The sequence below is a fragment of the Alnus glutinosa genome, chromosome 5 (assembly GCF_958979055.1).
Source record: "Alnus glutinosa chromosome 5, dhAlnGlut1.1, whole genome shotgun sequence".
In the NCBI taxonomy this organism is placed as follows: Eukaryota; Viridiplantae; Streptophyta; class Magnoliopsida; order Fagales; family Betulaceae; genus Alnus; species Alnus glutinosa.
The window spans coordinates 31,020,792-31,045,180 of NC_084890.1; the positions used below are offsets into that span (position 1 = coordinate 31,020,792).

The following is a 24,389-nucleotide window of genomic DNA, read 5'->3' on the forward strand; positions in this document are numbered from 1 at the left end:
AAAAGGTATGAACAATATTGTTTGTAAGGATGCTAACCATATTTTTACAGAGAAAGTCAAGCAGCATTCCAACAAAAGAAGCCTACCCACCTGCTATCACTGCGGCATCACCAGTCACATCCGACCCAAATGTCCATATCTCCAGGCTTGGAAGCCGAAGGTTCAGAGGGAGCTGCCAGCAAGAGCTACATCAGACACTCTACCTCTGACGGCATATGATGTGGTCTTTTGTTTACCAAAATATATCAATAATAAATAATCACTCGCAATAGGAAGAATCCTTGTAGGATAAGACTATAGAGAAGGTGTCGAACCTCAAGGACTGCAGGGGTATTGCTATCAAGTTTATGAAGATTAAAAATAACTAAAGAAAAGATTGTTGAATTTGTAATTAACTAAAGTGCATAAAATAAACGTAAAAGAGAATTGAAATATAAGAGAGAGAAATAGTAGAGTATTGACTTCACCGCTATCCACACATCAATGGTTAATCATATTTAATTAGAGAAATTCAATCTATGCATGTTATAAATAAATAAGAAATTACCTAATTAAAGCATAAGTATAATTCATCTTCAATTGGCACAGATCGTCCACCTAACCACTAAGATGCGGTACGGCCCGTCTTCCCTAGGGATGGATTAGCTATGTCTTTAATAAGATACATACAATCAATAGAAAAGTATAACCTATCTTCGGTTGGTACGAATCGTCTACCTAAATTACACTAAACTAGGGTGTAGTATGATTCGTCTTCCCTAGGCATGTTCTATCTAATCCTCTCGATCATATGTCAATTAAACCCGTTGTATAATCATCATTCTCATAATCACAGAAAATAAGAATGATTTGAGTTCAATAAAGGTAAAAGGCTTTCTAAGACAAGAGAAGAATTCTACCAATATTGATTATGAATTGAAGAACAATTGCATTAAAAGATCGAGAATAATATCAAATTGTAGCAATTCTCATAATTATACAACCAACATGCATAAACCAAAATTCTCTAAATTAAAATACAATCAAACCATTGTGCTTGGATAGGGCTACATCAATATCCTACAAAGGTTTTTAGCCGCTCATGAAGTTACTGCAATGGCCTCCTGCCATGATTACTTTTCTTCAACTGTTCAAGCCTTCAAGAAGTTTTTCTCTGAATTTGCTCTAGGTAGTAGTGTGTCTTTCTTCAATGTTTAGAGGCCTATTTATAGAGATTAGGAGAGGCCTATAAGCTCTTGTAATTCCAGAAAAATCGTCTCTTGAGTCTTCTTATCCAAGTAGGAGATTGAAACTTCAATCCAAGTAGGAAAAGGATTCCAAATTCGTCCAGAATTGCAGTCTTTTATTACGGGGTAATTTTGGCATAGTAAACTTCCGAATTTGGGAAAATATATTTCTAATATATTTGTTAAATTTTTTATTATCTTTCTAATGACACTAATTTCATTACAATCCGATATCTGACGCAAAAGTTATGATCAAAACACTGAGACATGTGCAGAATCCAAATTTGAAACCAATCCGATTTTGACTCTTAGTAGAGAAATTCCGATTTAATCCTTCATTTGATTTGATTAAACTTAACCACATCATATAGGTATTCTAATATGATTGGTTAAGCTTAAACATATCTTCTAGGTCTTCTCAAAGTGTGCTTTAAGCCCAAAATTAATGGAATTAATTGCATATTCATTTAAAACCTGAAATCATTAAAACAACACAAAATCAAACAAATAACAATGCTAAGGAATTAACGTATGCAAGTTAAGGGGCTTGAATGTACAACATTCGACGCTTATCACACCCCCAAACTTACATATTGCTAGTCCCTTAGCAATACAAAACAAGAAATAAAACTTAAAAACAAGAAGATAAATCCTTCTTTCGTGGGATGTACGATTGCATTTAGCGTATGCAACAAGCCTTTTAAACCCCTAGGACTCCCTAGTAGACGAGTGAAGTCTCGTGAGGGTTTGCCAGTAATGATACCCACAAACATTGTTCCTACCATGTTATCCCAAAGAATGCAGCATCATAAAAATAATGGTTCTCATTCATTGGCAAGCTTAAGAAAAGAAACTTCATTTTCACAATTTCAGGGAATTAAAAATTAAGCTACTAACATGGCATTATGAGATATCACAAGATTCAATTAGTGTAAAGTGAACTTAACACATAGTCATGGGGTTTCAAAAACTAATCTCAATCATGAATGGTTCAACACTCAAAATTTGCTGGACTCCCCATTAGATAAAACAACCAAGACATATATTATTATTATTATTATTATTATTATTATATATATATGCAGGCTGTGCAATGCTTAGCTCCCTTAAGCTTTCTAATTGACCCATGTAACGAGTGTTAGGTCAATGACTCCCAAACCAAATGGTTTTAGGGCTCTAGGTGTAAAACACCCTTAAGACTTACTAACTCTAGTAAAAAAGGCTATGAAGCTAAACTTAGCCATTTTATCAATCAAAGAGACATGTGCAGAATCCAAATTTGAACCCAATCCGATTTTGACTCTTAGTAGAGAAATTATGATTTAATCCTTCACTTGATTTGGGATGACACCTGCAGATATTTTTATCCCCATATTTTTTCTTGTTATCTTGAGAAACACCTGCAGATATTTTTTGGGATGACAGTTAAAGCACGTCGGGCGGCTGCTTTTTTGTCTCGGTATTTCTAAACCTCTCTCGTTGAGGACAGGTTTGATTTTACCTTACATGCTGGGACTAGATGTTATTTCCTTTTTCATAAGCATGTCCTTGTTGTTTTCTGTTTTATTATTTTCAACATACATACATATATATATATATATGGGTGAAGATGCAGAATTTTATTTTTTCTTTTGATAGCTTTTCAGATATTGTATGTGTTTTTGCCTGATATCTTTGTTCATTTTGCATTAATTAAATATGCTTATATATGATTGAGAGTTTATGTCTGATATCTGTTAAGTTTTCCTGTTGTATCTTAATGATAGATAGTTACCTTCCTCATGTGATGAAAATGTGCACTATCCAAGGCTCCCCTAAGGTACATTTTTTCCTCTCTGACTTCTTGCTTCTGAAAATTCTAAATAAGAGAGATGTTTTTGATAAGATGGCAAATTGACGAACATGCTAGTTGAACCTAGAGCCTAAAAATTCTAGCATTCTCTCTAGGTTGCAACACCAAAACGAAAAAAGCAGTTATTCTTATGAATTAATTATTATATGCTTATATTCACTGCTTATGTACTGAATTAGCTTTATATCTTGTCCTTCATGGTGCAAGTAAAAATTTTATCTTGTCCTTTATGGTACAAGTAAAACAATTAGGTGCTCCATCTTAGGGGGAGTGTATTAGATAAGGGTGGCTAGGCCCTAGTAAATAATAAGGTTTGACTTTTGACTGATCTTTCTTTTATTTTCTCTCTTGTTTAGAAAATTCAGTTGCTTCAAGTCATATCAGTGAACTTCATACCTTATTAAGAAAGCTTTCACACACACACGCATTACATGAGTTGAGTAATCTATTTAAAATTTCTATCTACAGGGAAATTTGTGCTTAATGAATACTTAACTCTCATTTATATCTTTGCATATATTTGCAATGTTATTTGACTGCTTTATCAGTTGATTTTATATGCGTGTTTAGAAGCTAACTTTAGGGAAAAATATATTTTTTGCAATTTTTTCTCCAGTTTCAAACTTTCAGTGTGAAGCGTCTGGACGGACCTATTCTTACGTCCGGACGAGATCAGTCTTGCAATATCCTGTCCTAGCAGTAGTCGTACGGACGGTAAAGTGACACGTCCGGATGGGATCTCTACAGGTTTAAGACTTGCATCTCTTTCTCTGCCTTACGCACATCTTTGCATTTTTATTGATTTATCATGCCATGTTGTATGTTTTTCTAGCGGATTTGTCCCGAGATTTTGGTATTCTTTGCACATCTCTTCTCATTCCATGGTATTTTCCTTTGTTCTTTTAAAGTTTTGTGCTTTTAAGAATATTGGAATATTTGTTGATTGGAATACTCTCTTGAGATATTGTGCATGAAAATCCTATCATGTCTGTGTGTTGGGTGGATATTGTTATATTCGTGCTATTTGGATTGCTATATTTGCTTTCGTAATTCATAATATCACATTCTTTTTGGAACTAACAGGAACTAATATTTCTTTGTGGTGTTATTTTTGGAGATATTTCTATTTAATTTTGCTTCAGGAATATGTCTTCCAGCGGCTCCCAGTACAGTGTTTGACAGATGCATCATTTGGAAAATTAATTTTGTTTGAGGTCATACGCTCAATATTTCCAAAGGTCTTAGGATTTAAGATGAGCTTTTTCCCCCCAGCTCATGCAGAGCCTTCCATAGCATCTCCCTCAGATCTGCATCAGTTAGAGGTTCAGTGTGAATCTTCTCATTTATCTTGCAGACCAATTGCTCAGAGGATGTCAATCTGCAGATAACCAGTTTCGGGCTTTGTAAAATCGAGCGACTGAAGGTTTTTCAGTCTATGGTTCCCGGCTTCCAGAGCTAGAAGCCAAAGTAGCACAAATCCAGCTTTTGTACAGATTTCTCTCTGGCACTTGTTTTCAGTGGATCAACAGGATTTGGTACTTGGAGGATTTTTGTTCATCTCTTTTGGGCCACTTGCAGACTCTTCTCTAGTTTCCTATTATTTAGGATTTAGAACGTTTTTTGTTTGTGGATATTTTATTACTCTGTTTACCCTTGTCCTTCTGAGACATTTAGGGGGAGTAATTTATTGTGTTTTTTCTCATTCCTCTGTTTTACCCTTTGTCCCTTTGTGTCAAAAAGGGGGAGTAATTTTTGATCTAGACCGGGATTATAATTTTAATCGGTCAAGTGATTTTTGTCCCAGAATGGCCAAAGGGGGAGTTTGTTAGTTTTTGGCTACATTATGTTGGACAAAATCAATTCTATGTAATGATGCTTTTTATAAGGAAGATGTTTTATCCAAAGTCTACTCTTCAGCTATGTCCTTCAAGAAGATTCTGTGAAGTTTTTAAGACAGTTTATTTCGGTTCCCTGGTAGCCGTCCGAACGACGTGATATACCGTCCGGACCCCCAACTGTCCAAAGCATCATTCGTCCGGACGACGAAAACTTTCTGTCTGGACCTTTCTCTGTGTCGAGAACCTTCGAACTGTTCCAGCTTGCATTCGTCCGGACGTTTTAGCAGCACGTCCGAACGCCACTTAGTGTTCGATAAGCTATAAGATTTCTTTCCAAAACATACATATGGGAAGATCGCTGCAACCGTCTGGACGATGTGGATTTTCATCCGGACGCGCTCATACATAAGGCAAGTCGGGCATTCAAAATCAAGACCTCCGGACGCCAGCCTTCGTGGTCCGAACGCGTGAGCTACATAAATGGAAATTTCGTGCATCAGAACAACTGTTTGGACGCCAGCCTTCATGGTCCGGACGCGCGAAGCCTTGATATGGAAATTGCGTGCAGCTAGAGTGCAACCGTCCGGACGACAAGGCAACACTGTCCGAACAAGGCTTATATCAGGAAAGAATTTTTGTGAATTTTGGAAAGCTGATCGCACAGTTGTCCGTCCGAACACCTTATGTCCACCGTCCGGACGACGCCTAGGTTTATCAAACCAGACGCTCATTTGAACCTGCAGCCTATAAATAGAGGTCCCTAGGCTTGAGAACTGCAAGAATTCGATATTGAATTTCTTAGTGCTTAGAGAGTTATATTTTAGAGTCAATGTGCTGAGTTAGTCTCTCTTAGGCCGTTGCCGTTGTGTGTTGTTGCTACGCTAAAATTGAAATCTATCTTAGGGGTTGGCCCTAAGGTAAAGGATTTCATTGAAAACCCCTTCAAGTAGGTGACTTGGTTGGGAGGCGTTCGTGTTGGGTTACAAGTCAGAGTTCAAGGTACTGTTACTGCTTTGCAACTAGCTTTGTCTTCTGAATAGTGGATATCCTGGGTTTGGCTGCCCCGGAGTGGTTTTTCTCTTAATTGAATTTCCACTTCGTCAACAAAATATCTGTCTCTTTTAATTCCGCAATTACAATATTTTGTTACACGTTGCACACGCACACGGTTAAATTAGAAGTCTCTTTATTTTTCAAACAGGGATGAAGAGAAGTGTTTGCAAGTAGCCCCAAAAGAGAGGAACAAAAATCCTCCAAGTACCAAATCTTGCTAATCTACTGAAAGCAAGGCTTGGAAATTTTGGTGCTGCCTAGGCCACCTTTTGGAGAGAATCACGCGCGTCTTGGTTTGGCCAGTTATGGAAAGAATATCAGTGCTTGACCTTAATGCGACGTGCATTCCACTTTGTCCACTTGTGATGCATGTGTGTCTTCCACTAGACAAAACACAAAATATAATTCTCTTCAAATTTGCAAATTTCACATAGAAACCGCTATTTTCTCTCAAAGTCTTGCAAGATAATAAAATACCAAAACTAACAAAAAAATATCATAAAATAACAAAACTAAGGTTTAACAAATGCAAATTAAAGGGTCCATACATGCAATATTTGACACTCATGAAATACCCCCAAACTTACATTTTGCTAGTCCCTTAGCAAAACAAAATAAAAAAAAAAAAAAAAAATCAAAGCAAGAAACATAAATCCGCTGTTATGGGAGAGACGATTGCATTTAGCATATGCAACAAGCCTTTTAAACTCCTAAGACTTCCTAGTGGACGAGTGAAGTCTCGTGAGAGTTTGTTACGAATGATACCCACAAACATTTTAAAGCACTATGTTGTTGACAAACAATGACTTCCACACAAACACATGGTTCATACATCATGAGCAAGTTTAACAAAATGAACATTACACTTATTTCATTAGGACATCAAAAATCATTCAACTCATAGCTGGAAAATTGAGACAACTCAGGTTCAAAAGAGTGCAAAGTGAGACTAACATAGACTCATGAGGTTTTAATTTTCCTCAAAGTTTGTGTCCCCCAAAATTCATAGGAATCTCATCAGATGAAAATAACCAAGGCTTAAATCAAAATTTGTAATTTTTTTATTTTTTTTTATAGGCTGTGAAATGTCTGACTCCCTTAAGCTTTCTAATTGACCTATGTAACGAGTGTTGGGCCAAAGACTCCCAAACCAGATGGTTTTAGGGCACTAGATGAAGAAACATCCCTAAGGGCTTAATTACTCAAGTCAAAAAGGCTACGAAGTCAAACTAGCCATATGATCAACCAAATTGAATTTTTCATCTTTTTACGCGAACACTCAATGCTTAGTGAGGCAAGAGACCCGTTACTCAATGAGAACTCAAACTAATGATATTGTTTTTTTTTTTTTTTTCCTTTTTTTTTTTTTTTTTTTTTGTGAATTTAAGCCAAGGATTTATCAACAAATCATCCTACAAATCTCAAGACACATTCCTTAATTCAAATCTCATACATCACAGAAACAATGCTAGTGTGTTTGTGATAATCAATTCAACAAGTGATGTCTCTCAAATCCAACAGATCAGTCAAAAGATTCAGATTTCTAAAGATATGCAGTGTTCAACATGTTAAACAAACCAATGATATGCAAACTACAGTTGCGATGTAATCATGCTCAAACAACAAGATAACACAATTTTTTTTTCTTCAAAAGCAATAAAAATAACAACAAAAATAAAAAAGATAACAAACAGAAATGTCTTCCCCACCCCCAAACTAAAATGATGCATTGTCCCCAATGTGACTAGAAATACAATACCGAATGGGCAATGCCAACCGGGTGTACAGTAGAAGAATGCTCCCCCCAACTTGAATGATAGACACGTGTCCTGAAAAACACAACAAAAGCAAAACAAAACAAACGAAAACAAATGCTGAAGATAATAATGAAGGTTACCTCCCACAAGCGCTAAGTTTACCGTCTTCAGCCAAACACACAACAGCAGGCAAGAGTTATGGCGGATAAGTGGGTTTCAATCATTGACTATTTACCTTAAAAGTATTGCCATTCTTTGGATCCTCTATCTCAATGGCTCCATGAGTAAAACTGCACGAACTGTGAATGGACCAGTCCATCGAGATTTAAGCTTGCCTGGGAATAGATGTAGAAGGGAATTGTATAGAAGGACTTTCGAGTCATAAGCATCATTTCGCAGCTCCTCTAATTCATTGAGCTAGAGCTTCCTTTGAGAGCTGGCCTTGGTGAGATCAAAATTCACCTGCTTGATGGCCTAATATGCTCGATGCTCCAATTCTACAGGTAGATGACAAGCCTTCCCATACACAAGTCGGTAAGGAGACATGCCAATTGGAGTCTTGAATGCTATCCGGTATGCCCATAGTACATCATTGACTCGTAGAAACCAATCATTTCTTGTCGCATTCACTATCTTCTCTAGTATCTTCTTGATTTCTCTGTTAGATAGCTCAACTTGACCACTTGTCTAAGGATGGTAGGGAGTTGCAACTTTATGAGTGATACTTCTTCATTAGTTACTCAAAAAATTTATTGCAGAAGTGCTTCCCCCCGGAAGGCAGGGAGACAACCATGAAGAGAAAACAAGAAGGCAAAGTCTCCCGGATTAGTCCTCACTGGGAGTCAGGGAGACAACCCTGCAGAGAAAACAAGAAGGCAAGTCTCCCAGTTAGTCCTACACTGGGAGCCAGGGAGACAACCCTGGAAAGAAAACAAAAAGAAATGGGGGGTCGGGTTTAACCCTTGGTTTTGCAGGATTTCAGCAAGCAAGACTCTCGTGTAGTCCTATCCCGAGGGATAGTGTAACACCCCATATTTTAAGATATTAAATAAAATATCTTAAAATATGATTTATGACCTATTAATAAGGTAAAAGAATAAATATGAATATCTATGAAGTTAAATATTCATTTATTAAGAAGTGTTTATAGTTTTAGTTTAATAAAAACTCAAACAGACCTTAAACTTTAGAATAACGGAAACAGGGTCAAACGAACTCCGTTTTGGTCGATTCAAAATCCAGAACGCTCGTATCGGAGTCCTCTATCTAATATAAAATTTCATAAAAATCAGAGTTTTCTAGATTTGCCGAAAGTGACCGAGACTCTACTGCCCCTGGACTGGGCAGCATGCATGTGTAGATTCTGCCACGTCATCGCCACGTCACCCTATTGATTTTGTGATATTTTGTAACCAATTACTCCTATTTATAACTTAGTTTCATTCTTAGTAAACCCATGTGACAAATCTAGTTAGGATAGAAATATTTGCTATAATTGGATTTGATTTTATTTGATTTGTGATGATTGAGATTTTAAGATATTTTGTGGGGTGTCAAATTTAGTTAGAATAGAATTTATTAGATTAGATATTATTTGATTTTATTTGATTTAAGTATTGATGAAACCCATGTGCCAAAATTCACATGAAATGCAAATTCATATGAAATGCAAATGCATGTAGATATTTATCTTAGTAATAATGACACCCATGTGCCTTGGAGGATAAGGCTAACTCCCATCCATTAGATCAAAAAGTGTCTACTTGATCCTAGCCATTCATTCCCTTATAAATAGAACTAAAGAAGGATTCAAAAACCCATCAAGCTTCACACACACACACTCTTGGCAAAGAGAGAAAAAAGTGTGCTTTTGTGTGCTTTTGTGTAGTCCAAGGCTTGGAGTGTGTTCTAGGAAGTCTTTTGGTAAGCTTTCAATCATCAATTTCATTGATTTTATGCTTTAAGTTTTGATTTCATTAGTTTAGGCTTGATTATGTTCATTATGTGTTTATGTTCAAAGTTGATCACTTATTTACCAAATATGCCATTATGATGCCCAAATTCAATTGGGTATTCCTTAAATGTGTCGTTATGCTGTCAAAAGTTTTGAAAGGTATTTTTAAGCATTAGTTATAAAAGCGTCGTTGTTCTGCCAAATTTTATAAAGGGAATTATTCATAATTATGCCGTTATGCCGCCCAATATTCTAAAAGTATTTTTAGACATTACTAATACTGATATTGTTACTCAGCTCAATTGGAATTGGTTATGTTATATAAATATATAGCTTTTATGATTAAAAGTGTTGGTAAAACGATTCTTATGTTCATAAGTATTTTAAAAATGCAAAAGGGTATTTTGGTCATTATTTATAAATGTTGTTATAATGCCCATATGGAATATGTGGCATTATAATTAAACCATTTTTTATATGTTGTTATTATGTTTAAATAATTTTAGCAATTATGTTAAGGTTTAAAAGATTAAAAATAAAAATAGTGTTAATATGAGTTTATAAGTGAATTGTACTAATTCACTATTATTGGTATTAAATTATACTGCAGCTAATATTTATGTGAACACTTTTCTGAGGCAAAGAAAGAACTGTAAGTATTTATTACTTACTGAGGGTGAAGCTGAATTTCCATAATGTTGTGGTTTCTGTTTTATTTAATTGTTTGCGCATGTGGATTTTGCATATTTTTTTATTTTAATTAATGAATTAATTATAACAAAGTTGGGAGTGACGTCTGCCAACGGATCAGGGAGTGACGTCTGCCTGAGCCAAAAATATTAATAAACAACAGAGTAGGGAGTTACGTCTGCCTACGGAACAGGGAGTGACGTCTGTCTGTGCCAAAAAGATAATAAATTGTTAGAGGAGTAACGTCTCCTTAGAACTCGCTAAACGGGAGTTACGTCTCCTATAACTCGATAAGCGGGAGTTACGTCTCCTATAGCACGTTAGACAGGAATTACGTTTCCTAGACTTTATTAAATGGAATTACGTTTCCTTGAATCTATGCGTTAGAGTTACGTCTCTATAAGATCGAATGCAAGAAGCTCATGATTCATTTTATAATAAAACTGTGCATATAAAACTGTCATTACTTTATATTATTGCATTGTGTTGCATTTACTTAAATAAATCAGTAATCATATCAATATTGAAAACAGCGGACTCACTTTAGTATTTTGTGTTGTTGTTTTCCTCTCCGTATTGTGTGATAATACAGGATATGAAGAAGAAGAATATCAGGACTATCCAGACTCTTAGATGGTTCCTGATACTAGTTTTTTAGGCGAGACCGCCTCCCTTTTTGGGAACTACCATGTTGTAGTTCAATAACTTAGTTTAAAGACAATATTTATAATTCTGCTGTTATGTAGTCATTAAAGCTTAGATATTTTGGCTTGTATGACTATTTATGCCCTGTGAGGCATGACTACTACTACTTTGTATAATTATGCTGACTTACTTATTATATCTATCTTGAGGTATTTCAGTAGAAGCTCTGAAGTGTTACTTAATTCCTAAGTCTGTATTATATTTATATATATTCCGTTGCCAATATTTAACTCTGATAAGTTAGTAATGTCACGTGAAAATTCAAAAATTTTCACTTACTTTTTTTGTAAAAGCGGGGCGTTACAGATAGGGAGCCGATCCTCGGGTTTACAGTTTTCAAGTTTCAGGAACCATAAGGGCATCATGCAATTTCAGAAGGAGCCAAGGCTTGGATTTTTCAAGACATAGAATTCCCATTGTCCGAAAAAGCCTTGAACAAGGGAATTGGGGAGTAACTATTGGGAATAATCCCACTCAGACAGGCCCATCCAGAGAGTCATGGGCCTTCGAGTCAGAATCGGCACAAGGAGAGTTGGCGGTTGTAAAGCCAAGACAATTGTACTCTCGGGTAGTCCTATCCCAAAAGGTACGCATTGAGTTAGGAAGGCTTGGGACAAGCATGTCCCGAAAGCTCAGTTAGTCAGCCATTGTGGCACCGCAATGCATCGTGTAGAGCGCCGAAAATATTAACTATAGTGTGGGCACCGATATTCCCCTACAGGTGCAGAAGGATGACAGGGCACTAAGATGCCTTCCTTAGCAGGGAAGGAAGGTCAGAAACAAGGAGCCATCCCCGGGCATGGATCCCAAGGGATTTCTTACTTACTAAGTAAACTCAAGACTATAAATACATCACATACCCCAGGTATAAGGCGGATTGAATTTTTCGATTAGAAGGAGTAGACAATTTTCTCTCAAACACTTACTTAAGCATCAGAGTGAGATCCCCGGAAGGGTCTCCTGATTCTATTTGTTTTGTAGAATTCTTAGGGAAAGCTTGAAGAACATAAAAGGACGTGCTAATTCACACCGTAATAGAAACTGTACCAACAGACATTATGACAGTGCCGACGTATTTTCATTTATTAGGGATGTGAACGAATGCATGTTATGGCCGGTGACCATGACTGAAGTTTATGTACGATCATGATCATGATGGTTGTTTATGATTGTTAACTTGTGTATATCAGGTTTTGGTTTTGGTTGTGTATGATCATATGATTTATGTATGAATTAAGTTTGTTGTCTATGAGGTTGTGTATCATATCTATGGTTTTGGTTGTCATATATGAATCTATGGTTTTGGTTGTCTATCAGGTTGTATAAAAAAAAAATTAAATAAATAATTTTTTTTGGTATTAAATTTTAATGTCATTTGAACAGTAAACGATATTAAAAGAGTAATGTCGTTTACTGTTCAAACGACGTTATTTGGCATCGTTTTAAAAGTAAACGACACAAATCAGAATTTTCAACCCTATGTTTAACGTCGTTTAGCAAGCAATGTCATACAAACAAAGAGAACCAAAGTTTTTTGGGCATTAAGCGTCACTATTCAAACGTCACAATCTGCGGTGTTTTTCTAGTGCTAAGAATAGAAGATATTACATCAAAACTCGTAATATATAAGATTATTTTAGAAATATATAGTTGAATGTAGTTATATTTGGACCCAACCCCAACAGAGCAAAAGTTCAAAACAAGCTTAAATTAACATACCTGATTTTTGTTGCTGATAAAATTGAGATTGTAAGAATGTAGAGGTTAGCTATTCGCCTGAACTGTCCAGTGTCAGGAAAAAGAGAAATCTCCGGAACATAACCAAAAAAAAAGTCATGGGAGATGGCAATGAACTAACCTTAACCCATTCATGTGATATGCATAAATCATTGCACAATCAGCATATATCAATAATTTTTAAAAATTCCAAAACCCAATTCCAAACATTCAACATGAAAGCCAACTATTATTAATCGTTCGCTACAGAGATCTGAAAATCAGAGGCAGTAGAAAAGAAACCAATACCTGAATTCAATATGAAAGTAATGGAACCCAACGCAACATGAGAGAGAGAGAGAGAGAGAGAATTTCTGACTTGCTGCCACCATTTTTTAGCTCTCTCATTCCACGACCCTTTAAATAACATCTAGCTAGTGCACTCTCTTCGTTAAGAGATGCTTTGAATTTTACTTTGATATTGATTTAAAATAAAAAAGAAAAAGAAAAAGAAAAATAGGAGAATGGGGTGGCCTGCGAGCCACCCCCAGAGGTGGCGCCGGCCACCTCTAGTGGTGGCTCGCGTCCACCCCAAGGGTCGGGGGGTGGTCGTGCGCCACCCCGCAACCCCCTAGGGGTGGCTTTTGAGCCACCACGCGTGGATTTTCGGGGTGGCCCAAAAGCCACCCCTAAGCCTTAAGGGTGGCCGGAAGGCCACCCCTGGAGCCGGGGGTGGCCGCGCGCCACCCCCTGAGCCCTAGGGGTGACTTTCGGGCCACCGCAAATGGATCCACGGGTGGCCTAAAAGCCACCCGAAAGCCTTAGGGGTGGCTTTCGGGCCACCCCAAATGGATCCACCGGTGGCCCGAAAGCCACCTGAAAGCCTTAGGTGTGGCTTTTCAGGCCACCCTTGGAGCCAGGGGTGGCCACGCGCCACCCCTTAAGCCCTAGTGTGGCTTTCGGGCCACCCCAAATGGATCCAGGGGTGGCCCGAAAGCCGTAGGGGTGGCTGTCGGGCCACCCCTGGGGCCGCGCGGCTACCCCGAGTGGCCTGGGGGTGGCTTTCGAGCCACCCCAAATAGATTTCGGGGTGGCTCGAAAGCCACCCCTAAGGGGTGGGGGGGTGGCGCTTGGCCAACCCCAGGGGCCAGGGTCGCCACCTCTGGGGGTGGCTCTCAGGCCACCCCCCCCCCCCCCCCCCCAGGGGTGGTTGCTGGTTCTCTCCTTTATTTTATTTTTTTGTTTTTTAAATAAAAATATTTTTTTTTGTTTTTAATTTTTAATTTTTTTTGTTATTTTTTTATTATTAATTTTATTATTTTTTAATATACCAATCATTATACACAACTTTTCATACAATCCAATCACTTTATACCATTATAAAACACTTTTTTTCAATCTCAGAAATTCGACACCCAAACACATATTCGAAAAGAATATGAATTATATTCAACATCCAAACACATTTTCATTGCCTTGAAATTCGCAATTAGATTCAGAATATTATTCATATTCGAAATATTCAATACCCAAACGCACCATAAAGTTTTGTAACCTTACTTAATATAGTAACTTTTTGCTCAAGTTACTAAACACTTTGTTACTAAAATAATTTTAGTAAAATTTACCACGTTACTGAATATTTAAAATTATATTATTTTTTAAAAAATTATATTGACATAATATTTAGTAACTTGCTAGATTTTGCATGTTACTAAATTAGTAACGTGTGAAATTGTGCACGTTACTAATTTAGTAAAGTGTAACATTTTTAACACGTCACTAATTATTTAAAATTATATTATTTTTTAAAAAATTATATTGACTAATTTTAGTAACGCGCAAAAATTAGCATGTTACTAAATCTTCAATTTTTTGTAGTGTATATTGGGAAGAGATGAATAGCCCATATAGAGGGAGTGGTTTACAAGAGATAATAATGAGTGCTAAGTCTCATATTGCCTAATTACTAGTTAAAATTCTAAAAAAACTCTAAATTGACTAATTCTTTTAGGGTAATAATCGATCCTTATATGATTAGCATTTTTTCCTGAATCGTTAGATAAACCAGCACCTAAATTCAAGATGAAAGTAATGGAACCCAACACAACATGATTAAAGTAAGAAGAGAGAGAGAGAGAGAGAGAGAGAAATTACCTTAAGCAGCACTAGAAAATTAGAAATCCTCTTGGCTGTTTGGAGAAGGGGATTTTGCTCAAAAATGACTGCTGGGTAACAAAAGGAACCCTCTCACTTCTGCAACTCTCTTAAGCCCTGGCATCTGAGAAGCCGAGACTGAGAGATCCAAGCCTTTCCCTTCTTCGCCAACGACTTCAGAACTTATTGCACACTTCACGATCCGGTTTGAGATCCTGAGAGCGAAAGCAAAGCCGAAGAGAGAGCGGTGGCAATACAGACGGCCGGAGAGAAGATTTCAATACATAGACGAAAAATTATGGTGAAGTAGGGGGGGAGTTTTGGATTTTCGTGGGAAATTTTGTTACAGTGTGCCAAAGTCTCCCTCTTGTCTTCTAAACTAATTAAAAAAACGACGGTGTTTTTCGATTTCATACTAATTAATCAGCGTTGCTCTATAAATTTCCTAAAAAAATGATAATTAGCGATGACTATTATGGTCGCTATTATGACTTTTAATTTGTTAATTTCCAACTTTATATTAATTATTTAGCAACGAGAATTTAATAAATTTCATAAAAAATCATTGGCAATGACGACTGATTTGTGTAAAGCTTTTAATTATTTATACTATTTGAAACGACATTTTATGTTGGCACTAATATATAATCTAATATTAGCGACGAAAATTGTCGTCACTAATAAGAATTCTTATTGGTGACGACCATTGTCGTCAGAAACAAGCTAGATCCCATCACAAATACTTTTGTGTGGCTTTTTGTGCGTGAAAAAAATTCTTCTGCCGGTATTTATATAGGGATGACATATCCACGACCACAAGGTGTCGTTGTTTATATTAATTTTAATTTATTTTTGTGAAATTAGCGACATCTTGAAATTGTAGTCGATAATAGGTGATTTATAGCAATTAGTGACGACAATTTCTAGTTGTTGATAAGAATGTTGTCGCTAAAGACCATTTTTCCTGTAGAATGCTTCAATTAAATGTTTTGGCAATGTAACCCCAAAATATTGAACCAACTCCCAAACATCGATCCTACAATGACAACCAACAGGGCATAATGAAAAAATCGTCTCTTACAACTTATTTGATATAGTGTCCACGATGCATAGAAGCACCGACACATCATTTTGTATGAACCATTTGTATGGCACTACTCAAATTAATAACTGATGCATGGATTAGAAAAACACTTTCATGTCAACCAATAAATAATGGATTAGAACAACATTATTAGCTGGATAAGAGCTCCCAAAGGACCCAAACTCAAGCATGCGAATGGTTGAGAATGAAACACAAGAATCGTCTCCGGCCAGGGATGTTACCACAAGGAATATCGCAACCAATAATCAGAACGTTGTTAACACCCAACTCCGACTTAATAGGAAAACGTGTCACGCTAGCCCCTTCATTTGTCAAGTACACGAAATCCCACCATGCACAATGTACCATCGACTGATGTCTCTTTCTGCAGGATCTTACCTTTTGAGAATGCCATGCTGATTTAGATTTGAGTAACAGCTAGAGATAGATAAACATTTACGTTCAATTTTTATATTGGATTATCTTTTGGGATCGATCAACATATCAATTTATTTTGACAATTAAGTTATTTAACTTATTTTACTTATTGTAGGTAGACTAGCACCAACAAAATCTTTAGACTTTTTAATGGACTATATGTGATCAAAGTTGGACATGAATGACATGATTTCTTCACAAATAACATTTGATACTGGCTCTTAATTTGAAAGGCTATTAATTAACTAGCTATTATATTACAAGAGACAAAATATCAATGCTTTTTTTGTTTTCTCTATTTTGTGTAGAAATATTTTTAGAAAAATAATGATATATATTCAATGACCTAACAATAAATAGAAAAAAATTACAAACGCATTTAAAGTACCCAACACTTTTGTTAGAATATATGGAAGATATATTATATTTTCCATATATTCCTATTTGATTGATATTGAATTTTTTTCTATTTACGGGTTAATTGTAATCAAATATTGAGATTTGATTATCATTCTTGTATTTACTCTAAACCCTATAATAGAAACATTAGTATTGTATACAAACAATAACTCGTAAATCGAGAATATTTCAATATCAATCAAATAGGAATATACGGAAAATATAATATATTTTTCATATATTCTAACATCCCTCTCAAACAACTTAAGGCGAAAGATTGTGGAAGCTTGAGTTTGAAAATAGAAACAGATTTAAATGCCGCCAAAGTTGGTGGTTGGATCAAAGCAATGCCGACAAGAAATGCTAAAAGTGATGGCTGGAGAACAGAGACTATTCATTAAAAGGATCTCGTGAGGGGCCAAATTACAACTGAAAATAATGGTCGGAGAATAGTAACTAGCCGTTACAATCTGGTGATGGGCCAAACCACATTTCCCATGATTCGCCAAGCCTGAGCGGTGCCCCCCCTCAACCCCAAAAAAGAAAATTTTTTTTTCCGGTAGAAGTTTTCCTCCGCCCTTGGTTGCCTACCCTCAGATTTACCAAAAAAAAAATTCTAAGAGGACTGACATTTTGTAAGTGAGTTCGTGATGTCTTTGGTTTCATGTTTCATCACTGTTCGTGCCTTCTTGTTTCATCACAAATTCTGAATTCAAATCATTAGGGATTAGAGCACAACTACTACTCAAGGAAGAAGACGAGTACATACATGTATTACCAAAATGCTGCATCTTATTTAAGACAAACCCTGCGTTTTACATTCCCAAATTGTGTCTAATTTAAGCATTATATGACACTATGACACACTTATCCGTACACGCGACAAGCTCAAAGTCTAACACCATGACAGTAAGTTTGATATTCTGAGAGACTTAAAAGTTAAGTGTTACCTAGGTCCTAGACTATTACCTGTACACACCAACTTAAAAGACAAAAAGTTAAGCATTAAAGAAAGAAAAAGAAAAAAAGTGAAGCATTACTACGGCTGAGGGGCAACAAAATCAAATTTTGGGCTTTTTAGCTTGTAACATGTAAGAACCATTCACATTTAACCTATATATAAATACTGTGAGGTTTGTCATACGTGTGAGTAACTTGCAATTTGCTATAGTTTGAAAATAAAAATCATAGAAAAAAAAGTTTTGACCCCCCGACCCAAAATCTTGGCTCCACCACTGGTAAGAAAGGCTAAAAGTGACGGCCAAAGAATGAAGACTATCCGTTAAAAGAATCTAATAAGGGGGCTAATCCGCAACTTACAATGATGGTCGAAGAACGGAAACTAGCTGTTAAAAATCATGTGAAGGGTCAAACCATATTCTGACAAGATTTACCAATGAATTGAGCCGCAAAAGGGCCAAACCAAAATCCAAAAGGGCAGACTATGGGACTGAAATCCAAACAAGGTTTTTTATTTTTTTGTTTGGAGCCCATTAGATGAGTTCGGATCTAGTGCTTGCAGGTACACCATAAATCTTGTGAGCTTAGCTGAATGATACGATCTAGTATGGGTGAGTGCATAAAAAGGAGAGTCGGACCTTAGCTCTGAAACCATGTAAAATATTTGAAGAATTATAAAAAACGGAGAAAATTAAATATACAGTGGAAGCAAGAAAGAGAAATGGACACAAGGAATTATGGGTGGTTCGGTGTTAGACACTTACGTTCATCACTATGAATTAGTGCCAAAGACTAAATTGTGCTCAATGACTTGTTTGTCTATAGTATAAAGGCCCATTTTGATAGGGTTTAACGTAAATATAAGTATGATAATCAAATCCCAATATTTAATTACAATTAACCCATACATAGAAAATATTTCAATATCAACCAAATAAGAATATACGAAACTAATTAACAACTTTGATGTCAACCAATCAATTCATAACATGCATTTAATGAAACACAATTAGAATCCTCTCCAAGGATCTTACAACAACACTTTGGGTACGACTGTACGAGTGAATCACCTGCTACATCAAAGTCTATACTAATTGACAATTTCACTACAATCAACGCAGTTGTGGATTCACAAAGCAAAAAACAATGCGAATATGTATAAACCACAGTAAATCATGGTGGAAATAGTTAGAAGAACATCAATATGCCAAGTCTTTATTTGCTCAATTCTTTCCTCGGCCTTCTTGTTCCAACATCGATCCCTTAACCTTCAACAGCTTTCCTTGCTTTTCTTTTGACTTGCATTTCATATTTTCTACTTTTCAATTCCCCAATCCGCATCTTCGATCAGCTAGAAAAGTCTATGTTTATATGGCCGAAAAAGAAACCTAGACTTGTATGTAGAGAGGAATGTATCGACCCAAAGTGTAAGATGTAGCCAAACAAACAAAGCAACTGGGATGCTAGCCAAAGTGATGACAAAAAATGGAACCCATGCCCCTGCACTACTAAACACCAAAAAGGAAGTTGCGATGAAGGCTACCATCATGCCCACCATGGAGATAAAGAGTGTTATAAATCCAAACACCAACTTTGAAGGTAATGACTGGAAGAAATCTTCTTCTATGTAACGTGATGTGAGAATTGACAAAAAAATAACTATCGAAGTCGAAGAGGAACACAGTGCTATTGCATCTGATATGAAAAATACCATAAACCAGTTTCTTCTATAAAAAATAGGAGTGCCTGTTTGTTGATTGCTGCCACCTGGTATACTGAATGCTGCAGCAAAAATCACAGTGGCAATCAATGTTGCCACGATCATGCATTTGTCTGCTGTGTTCTTCATCCACTTTTCACCATCTTTCTGCAAATGTGCATGTGTCTTTATAAATATCTCCTTAGGTGTTTGCCCTTCGGAATTCCTTCTGTTTACATATGCTTGCGGCACGATCTTTTCTATCTCCTACAGTTGACCAATTATAAATTGACAAGTAACAGTTAACCATTACATATGCAACCAGAAGAAGAAAAAAAAAATATTATCACTCACCTTAAACCACAACAACTCCCGTTGCATTTGAAGGGCTGTTCCTGATACGATATTTAGTCGATCTAAAGGAGCCAATTTTCCAGCTAAATGCAGCATGTTCTCTTTAGTTTCTAAAGTAGCATAGGATGCAAGGCTATCCTTGTCACCACCTATCTCAAATATTAAATTGAACACACTCTCCTGCCGACATAAAATAGCGATGTGAAATATACTCATTTTATCTTCGTCTTGTTGCCATATCAGGTCAGGATAAGAGCGAGCAAGTATAATTAGGAATTCAACATTTCCAACTTTTGCAGCTTCAAAAATTAAATCCATACTATTTTTAACCAAGTTTGATGAGAACTGTTGGTATGGAATTCCAACCCTTTTCCAAAGTTTGTCAACTAATTGATGGGCTAATGTCTTCATCAAAGCTTTGTTATAGATCCATTTGAACCCTGTGGTTGAGAAAAGAATCTATTCAGAAATCAGAGATGGTTTGATAATGAAGAAATATTAAATCTATATAATTATTTTTCCAATATCCATATTAAGAAACTATATATATATATATATATATTCAAAGCTTTATAATATAAAAACGCTAAGATAACTAAAGTATTAGATGTGGCTACTTGCATCCTAATTATTGACTTCTTAAGATAAGTTTTGTCTTTGCATAACTCGGACACTTTAAATCTCTTCTATCTTTTGAATTTAAGTAAAAAGAAATGCTATCTTTTGCCAAAATAGAAAAACATTACTACCCATTTTCTTGTGCATGTGTGTAGAAACTAAACGGTTACAAGTACTATTACAATAGATTGAGACATATGGAGTAGAAAATAACTTATTCAATAGAATTTTTTATAGTTTAGAAGTAGATATCATCTAATGATTTGATGAAATCAAATAAGAGCATTTTCCCATGCCAAGGTAATTTGTGTAAAATTGTCATCAATTTGTGATTAATGTAATAAAAGAACTACTTGGGTTGGTGGCAGACTAACAAGAGTACTTTAAGAGGCTTTTCCAGAATGATAGCTGACTTTCGCTGCCAATTGCAAAAGGTTTCCTTGCCAACATTTTCAACGCTCTCAACCAGCATTCAGTGCCGGCACTTGCTATGTTTGGATCCATATCCAAAATTTTCAATGCTACATCTGTCCATAAAAACAACACATTAATTTGATGATTGTCAAAAGGTTGGTTAAGAAATGCTTATAATATGATCGCTAATATTGCAATAATTAAAAGTGGTAACTTCATCAAACAACAGTTATAGTCAGAATATATTAAGGGCTTACCATACATATCATTGTAAATAGTATACTCAAGGAGCTCAGTGCGTTTTCCATGACTCAAATGTTCAAGACCAGTCAGAGCGAATAGATAGGAGACCATGTTCGTATGTCCTTGATAAGCTGCAACAATGAGTGGTATGTCTTCATTGACATCCTGGATCGATAGCAGTTTATTGTTCATTTCCACCAGCTGCTTGGCAATTCTGACGCTTCCTGATTGAGCAGCAGAGTGAAGGGCCGTAAATCCATTTGTTGTTTTCATTAATTCCAAGTCCTTCGGAGTACTCACGATCAATTTCAACATTTCTGTTATAAAAGCGGTGTGTTGTGCAGCCGCCGCAATGTGAAGTGTTGTCGCTTTCTCTTTTGTTATGGGAGCTCGAACATAGTCTCGGTTTTCCTTAAGAAATGCCTTAGCAGCCGGCCAATCACCTTTTATGGCAGCTTGAAGGAGGGGACGACACGGGCCACGACATTCATCTAATGTCCTTTTCCCTGGAATTTTATTTTTATTTTTATTTTTATTTTTCAAAAAAAGACCAAACGTATTAATTACAACTTGTGGTGAAAAATCATGCCACTTGGATGCATGCTAGCTAAGATGTTGACGAACTAATTTATCTCATGACCTTACATGTATATCTGGAGCAAGTGAAATCTTGTCTTCTTCTTCTTTTATTTGTGTTAGCACGCGTGTTTGTAATTTTTCTTTTGTTTCATGATTTGTTATTCTTGTTTTGGCCTACAGAAAGTGCTTAACACAACATTTTGGCTCATTTCACAATGCAATTTTTGCAAGGTAGAATGGAAATGAGACAAAGGACAAAGTTTTCCTTTAAACTCAGTTTACAGTCAATGAAATTGTAAGATGTTCCTTAAAGATGTAAGAGAAACATGCTTTTTTTAATAACAATGACAAAGTTAGAAGAGATTTTACTTAAAAATTATGTGTTTCTCGTATGCTATTTAAAAAGCATGTACTTCTCAGATGCAAATGAACACATGATATTTTTATAGACTATGTTGAAAAAAGGAAATCAAACACATTCATAACATTTTTCCTGAAGATAATTCGAAATTAAACTAGGTCACATGTCTATTTAATTGACTGCATGTGAGAGAAAGAGAGGAGTAATTATAGGTACCATCCTTTGACGTTCCCAAAGTTGATGTATTATAAAATTACTATTTTATCAAAATTTAATACTGATTCATCGTAATTAAATTTAAGGGGAAACTTTATTTAACCTCTCTGAATTGTTATTGCTTTTGCAACTACCCCTCATAAAATTAAAAAACGGTCAATTTAGTATATCAATCTTTCAATTAGATTTTTCTTTAAAAAAAAAAAAAAAAAAAACTTTTCACCAATCTGTTAGAATTTTCTGTTAAATCCTGTCAAAATTTTCAAAATATCATTTTTTTTAAAAAAAAATAAATAAATAGTCAGGTGTAGGTATTTTTGTAAATTCTGTTAAATCCTAAATAACATCTCATTCTTGCAAATTTTTTTTTCTTTTTTCTCCTTAAAAAATAGGAATGTTTTTAAAATTTTGACATCCCTCCGCCGAGAATAAATTAAAATAATATTAAATAAATAAATAACTTGAAAGATTAATATATATACTAAATTGAGAATTTTGAAATTTAGGAAGGTACGTAATTACAAATATGAGTAAAGTTCAAGAAAATTAAGTAAAATTTTTTTAAAATTTAATAATGACTTTAAAAGTCACATCAAATTAAATGAAAAGAATATAAAGTTGCATGGTATGTATAATTATTCCAAGAAGAGAGATCTAGGTACTTACTTGGGCTTTGCTCCAATATATGTATCCGCATGGATTCTTCTTGGCACGTGCCAGCATTTAAGGTAGTCGAGGTATCTCTGGCAAGATCCGCTGCCTGATATTTCAACGATGGAACGGAAGAGCTTCCATCTTGTTGGATTTCATTAACAACAGAAGACGATGTTATAGAGCTAAGACTAGAACTGCAGGGGGAATACACCTTTGCCTTTTGTCTTCCACTATCAGGCGTGTTGATAGCACCTTCTTCCATTTTTCTTTTCTGGTTTGATAAAAATATAACTAATAGAAAATTAGCATATGAGCATTTTTAGATAAGTAATGCATTGAGTACCTACAAGTTAAAGATTTAGAGAGAGGAATGATATGATTCCAGAGTAAACGCTTTTGTAAATTTTTTCATTTTTCTTGCGCATTATTTCAAGTTTTGCTCCTTGAACTTACACAACCCAAATTGATATATCACCTAGTTGCAGTTTGGGCCGTAACTACAAATTTAGAGGGCGAGACTGGTTTGACCTTTTCTTTTTTTTTCTTTTTTTTTTTTTAAGAGGGTAAGGAAAAAAAAAATATTTTTTAACAAATTTAAAGACTAATTTTTTGTAACAATTCCCCCTAGTCTGTCACTGGTTGAAGTCTATTTTTATCATGATTTGCGATCCAATTTTAGCACGACACGATCCCTCACAACAAACTTATTGATCGATCCTTTTCTTCTTTTCTCTTCTGGTTTTTCATAAACTTTTCTTCAACCGGATTTGCAAAATAGTAAATATTATAAGAACCACCATGACAGAAGTACCAAGATTTTGATTTACGGATTCGGAAAGAAGAAGAAAAAGGTATGATGCTTGTTAGTGTTAACAAAATATACAGGTATTGACAATATTATTACTTACTATTCGAATTCTAGCCGTTACAGATTGGGCTTCAGAGCCTCTTGGGCAGTCCAAACAAATGGGGGAGTCTATTGATACTCAACCTAGCTTGCAGGAGTTTTGGCCAGAAGTCGGGTAGATTTATAGGATGATATTCATCATTATATTGAGACAAAAACAGATGGACAAAACACTATTGCTCGGGTAGTCGACAGCATATACTTTTGAAAGTTGTTTTCTTCCCAAAAGAAACGTTTTCTATAATAATTAAATAAAGGCACTACAAAAAAAATAAGCTCATTAGCCACTAATGAGTACTTTATCGTCGCTAATAATCAAATGCAAATGATCTGGGTCGCTGCAAATGTTCGATAAATAGCGACGAGGGTCACTGCTAAAATCTTTACAAAACAGCCTGCTTATTAAAAAAAACTCCCACCAAGTTATTAACGGTAACCGTCAAAGGTGACTGCTAATAATCGAATATTAGTGGTGTCTTTTAATAGTTGCCGCTAATATCTTTCCACAACCGCCC

At 35.7% G+C, this 24,389-nt stretch overlaps 1 protein-coding gene across 1 annotated transcript; it reads right to left on the minus strand.

Annotated features, from left to right (window-relative positions):
• Positions 1–18,780: 18,780 nt before the first annotated feature.
• LOC133869519 (ankyrin repeat-containing protein NPR4-like) lies at positions 18,781–23,950 on the minus strand. The gene is made up of 6 exons (XM_062306546.1): positions 23,876–23,950; positions 22,980–23,238; positions 21,172–21,663; positions 20,875–21,027; positions 19,883–20,322; positions 18,781–19,795 (listed from the first exon to the last, which is right to left on the minus strand). The coding sequence occupies exons 2-6, from the start codon at positions 23,227–23,229 to the stop codon at positions 19,181–19,183; spliced, it is 1,950 nt and encodes a 649-aa protein (XP_062162530.1). The 5' UTR covers positions 23,230–23,238; positions 23,876–23,950; the 3' UTR covers positions 18,781–19,180.
• Positions 23,951–24,389: the final 439 nt, after the last annotated feature.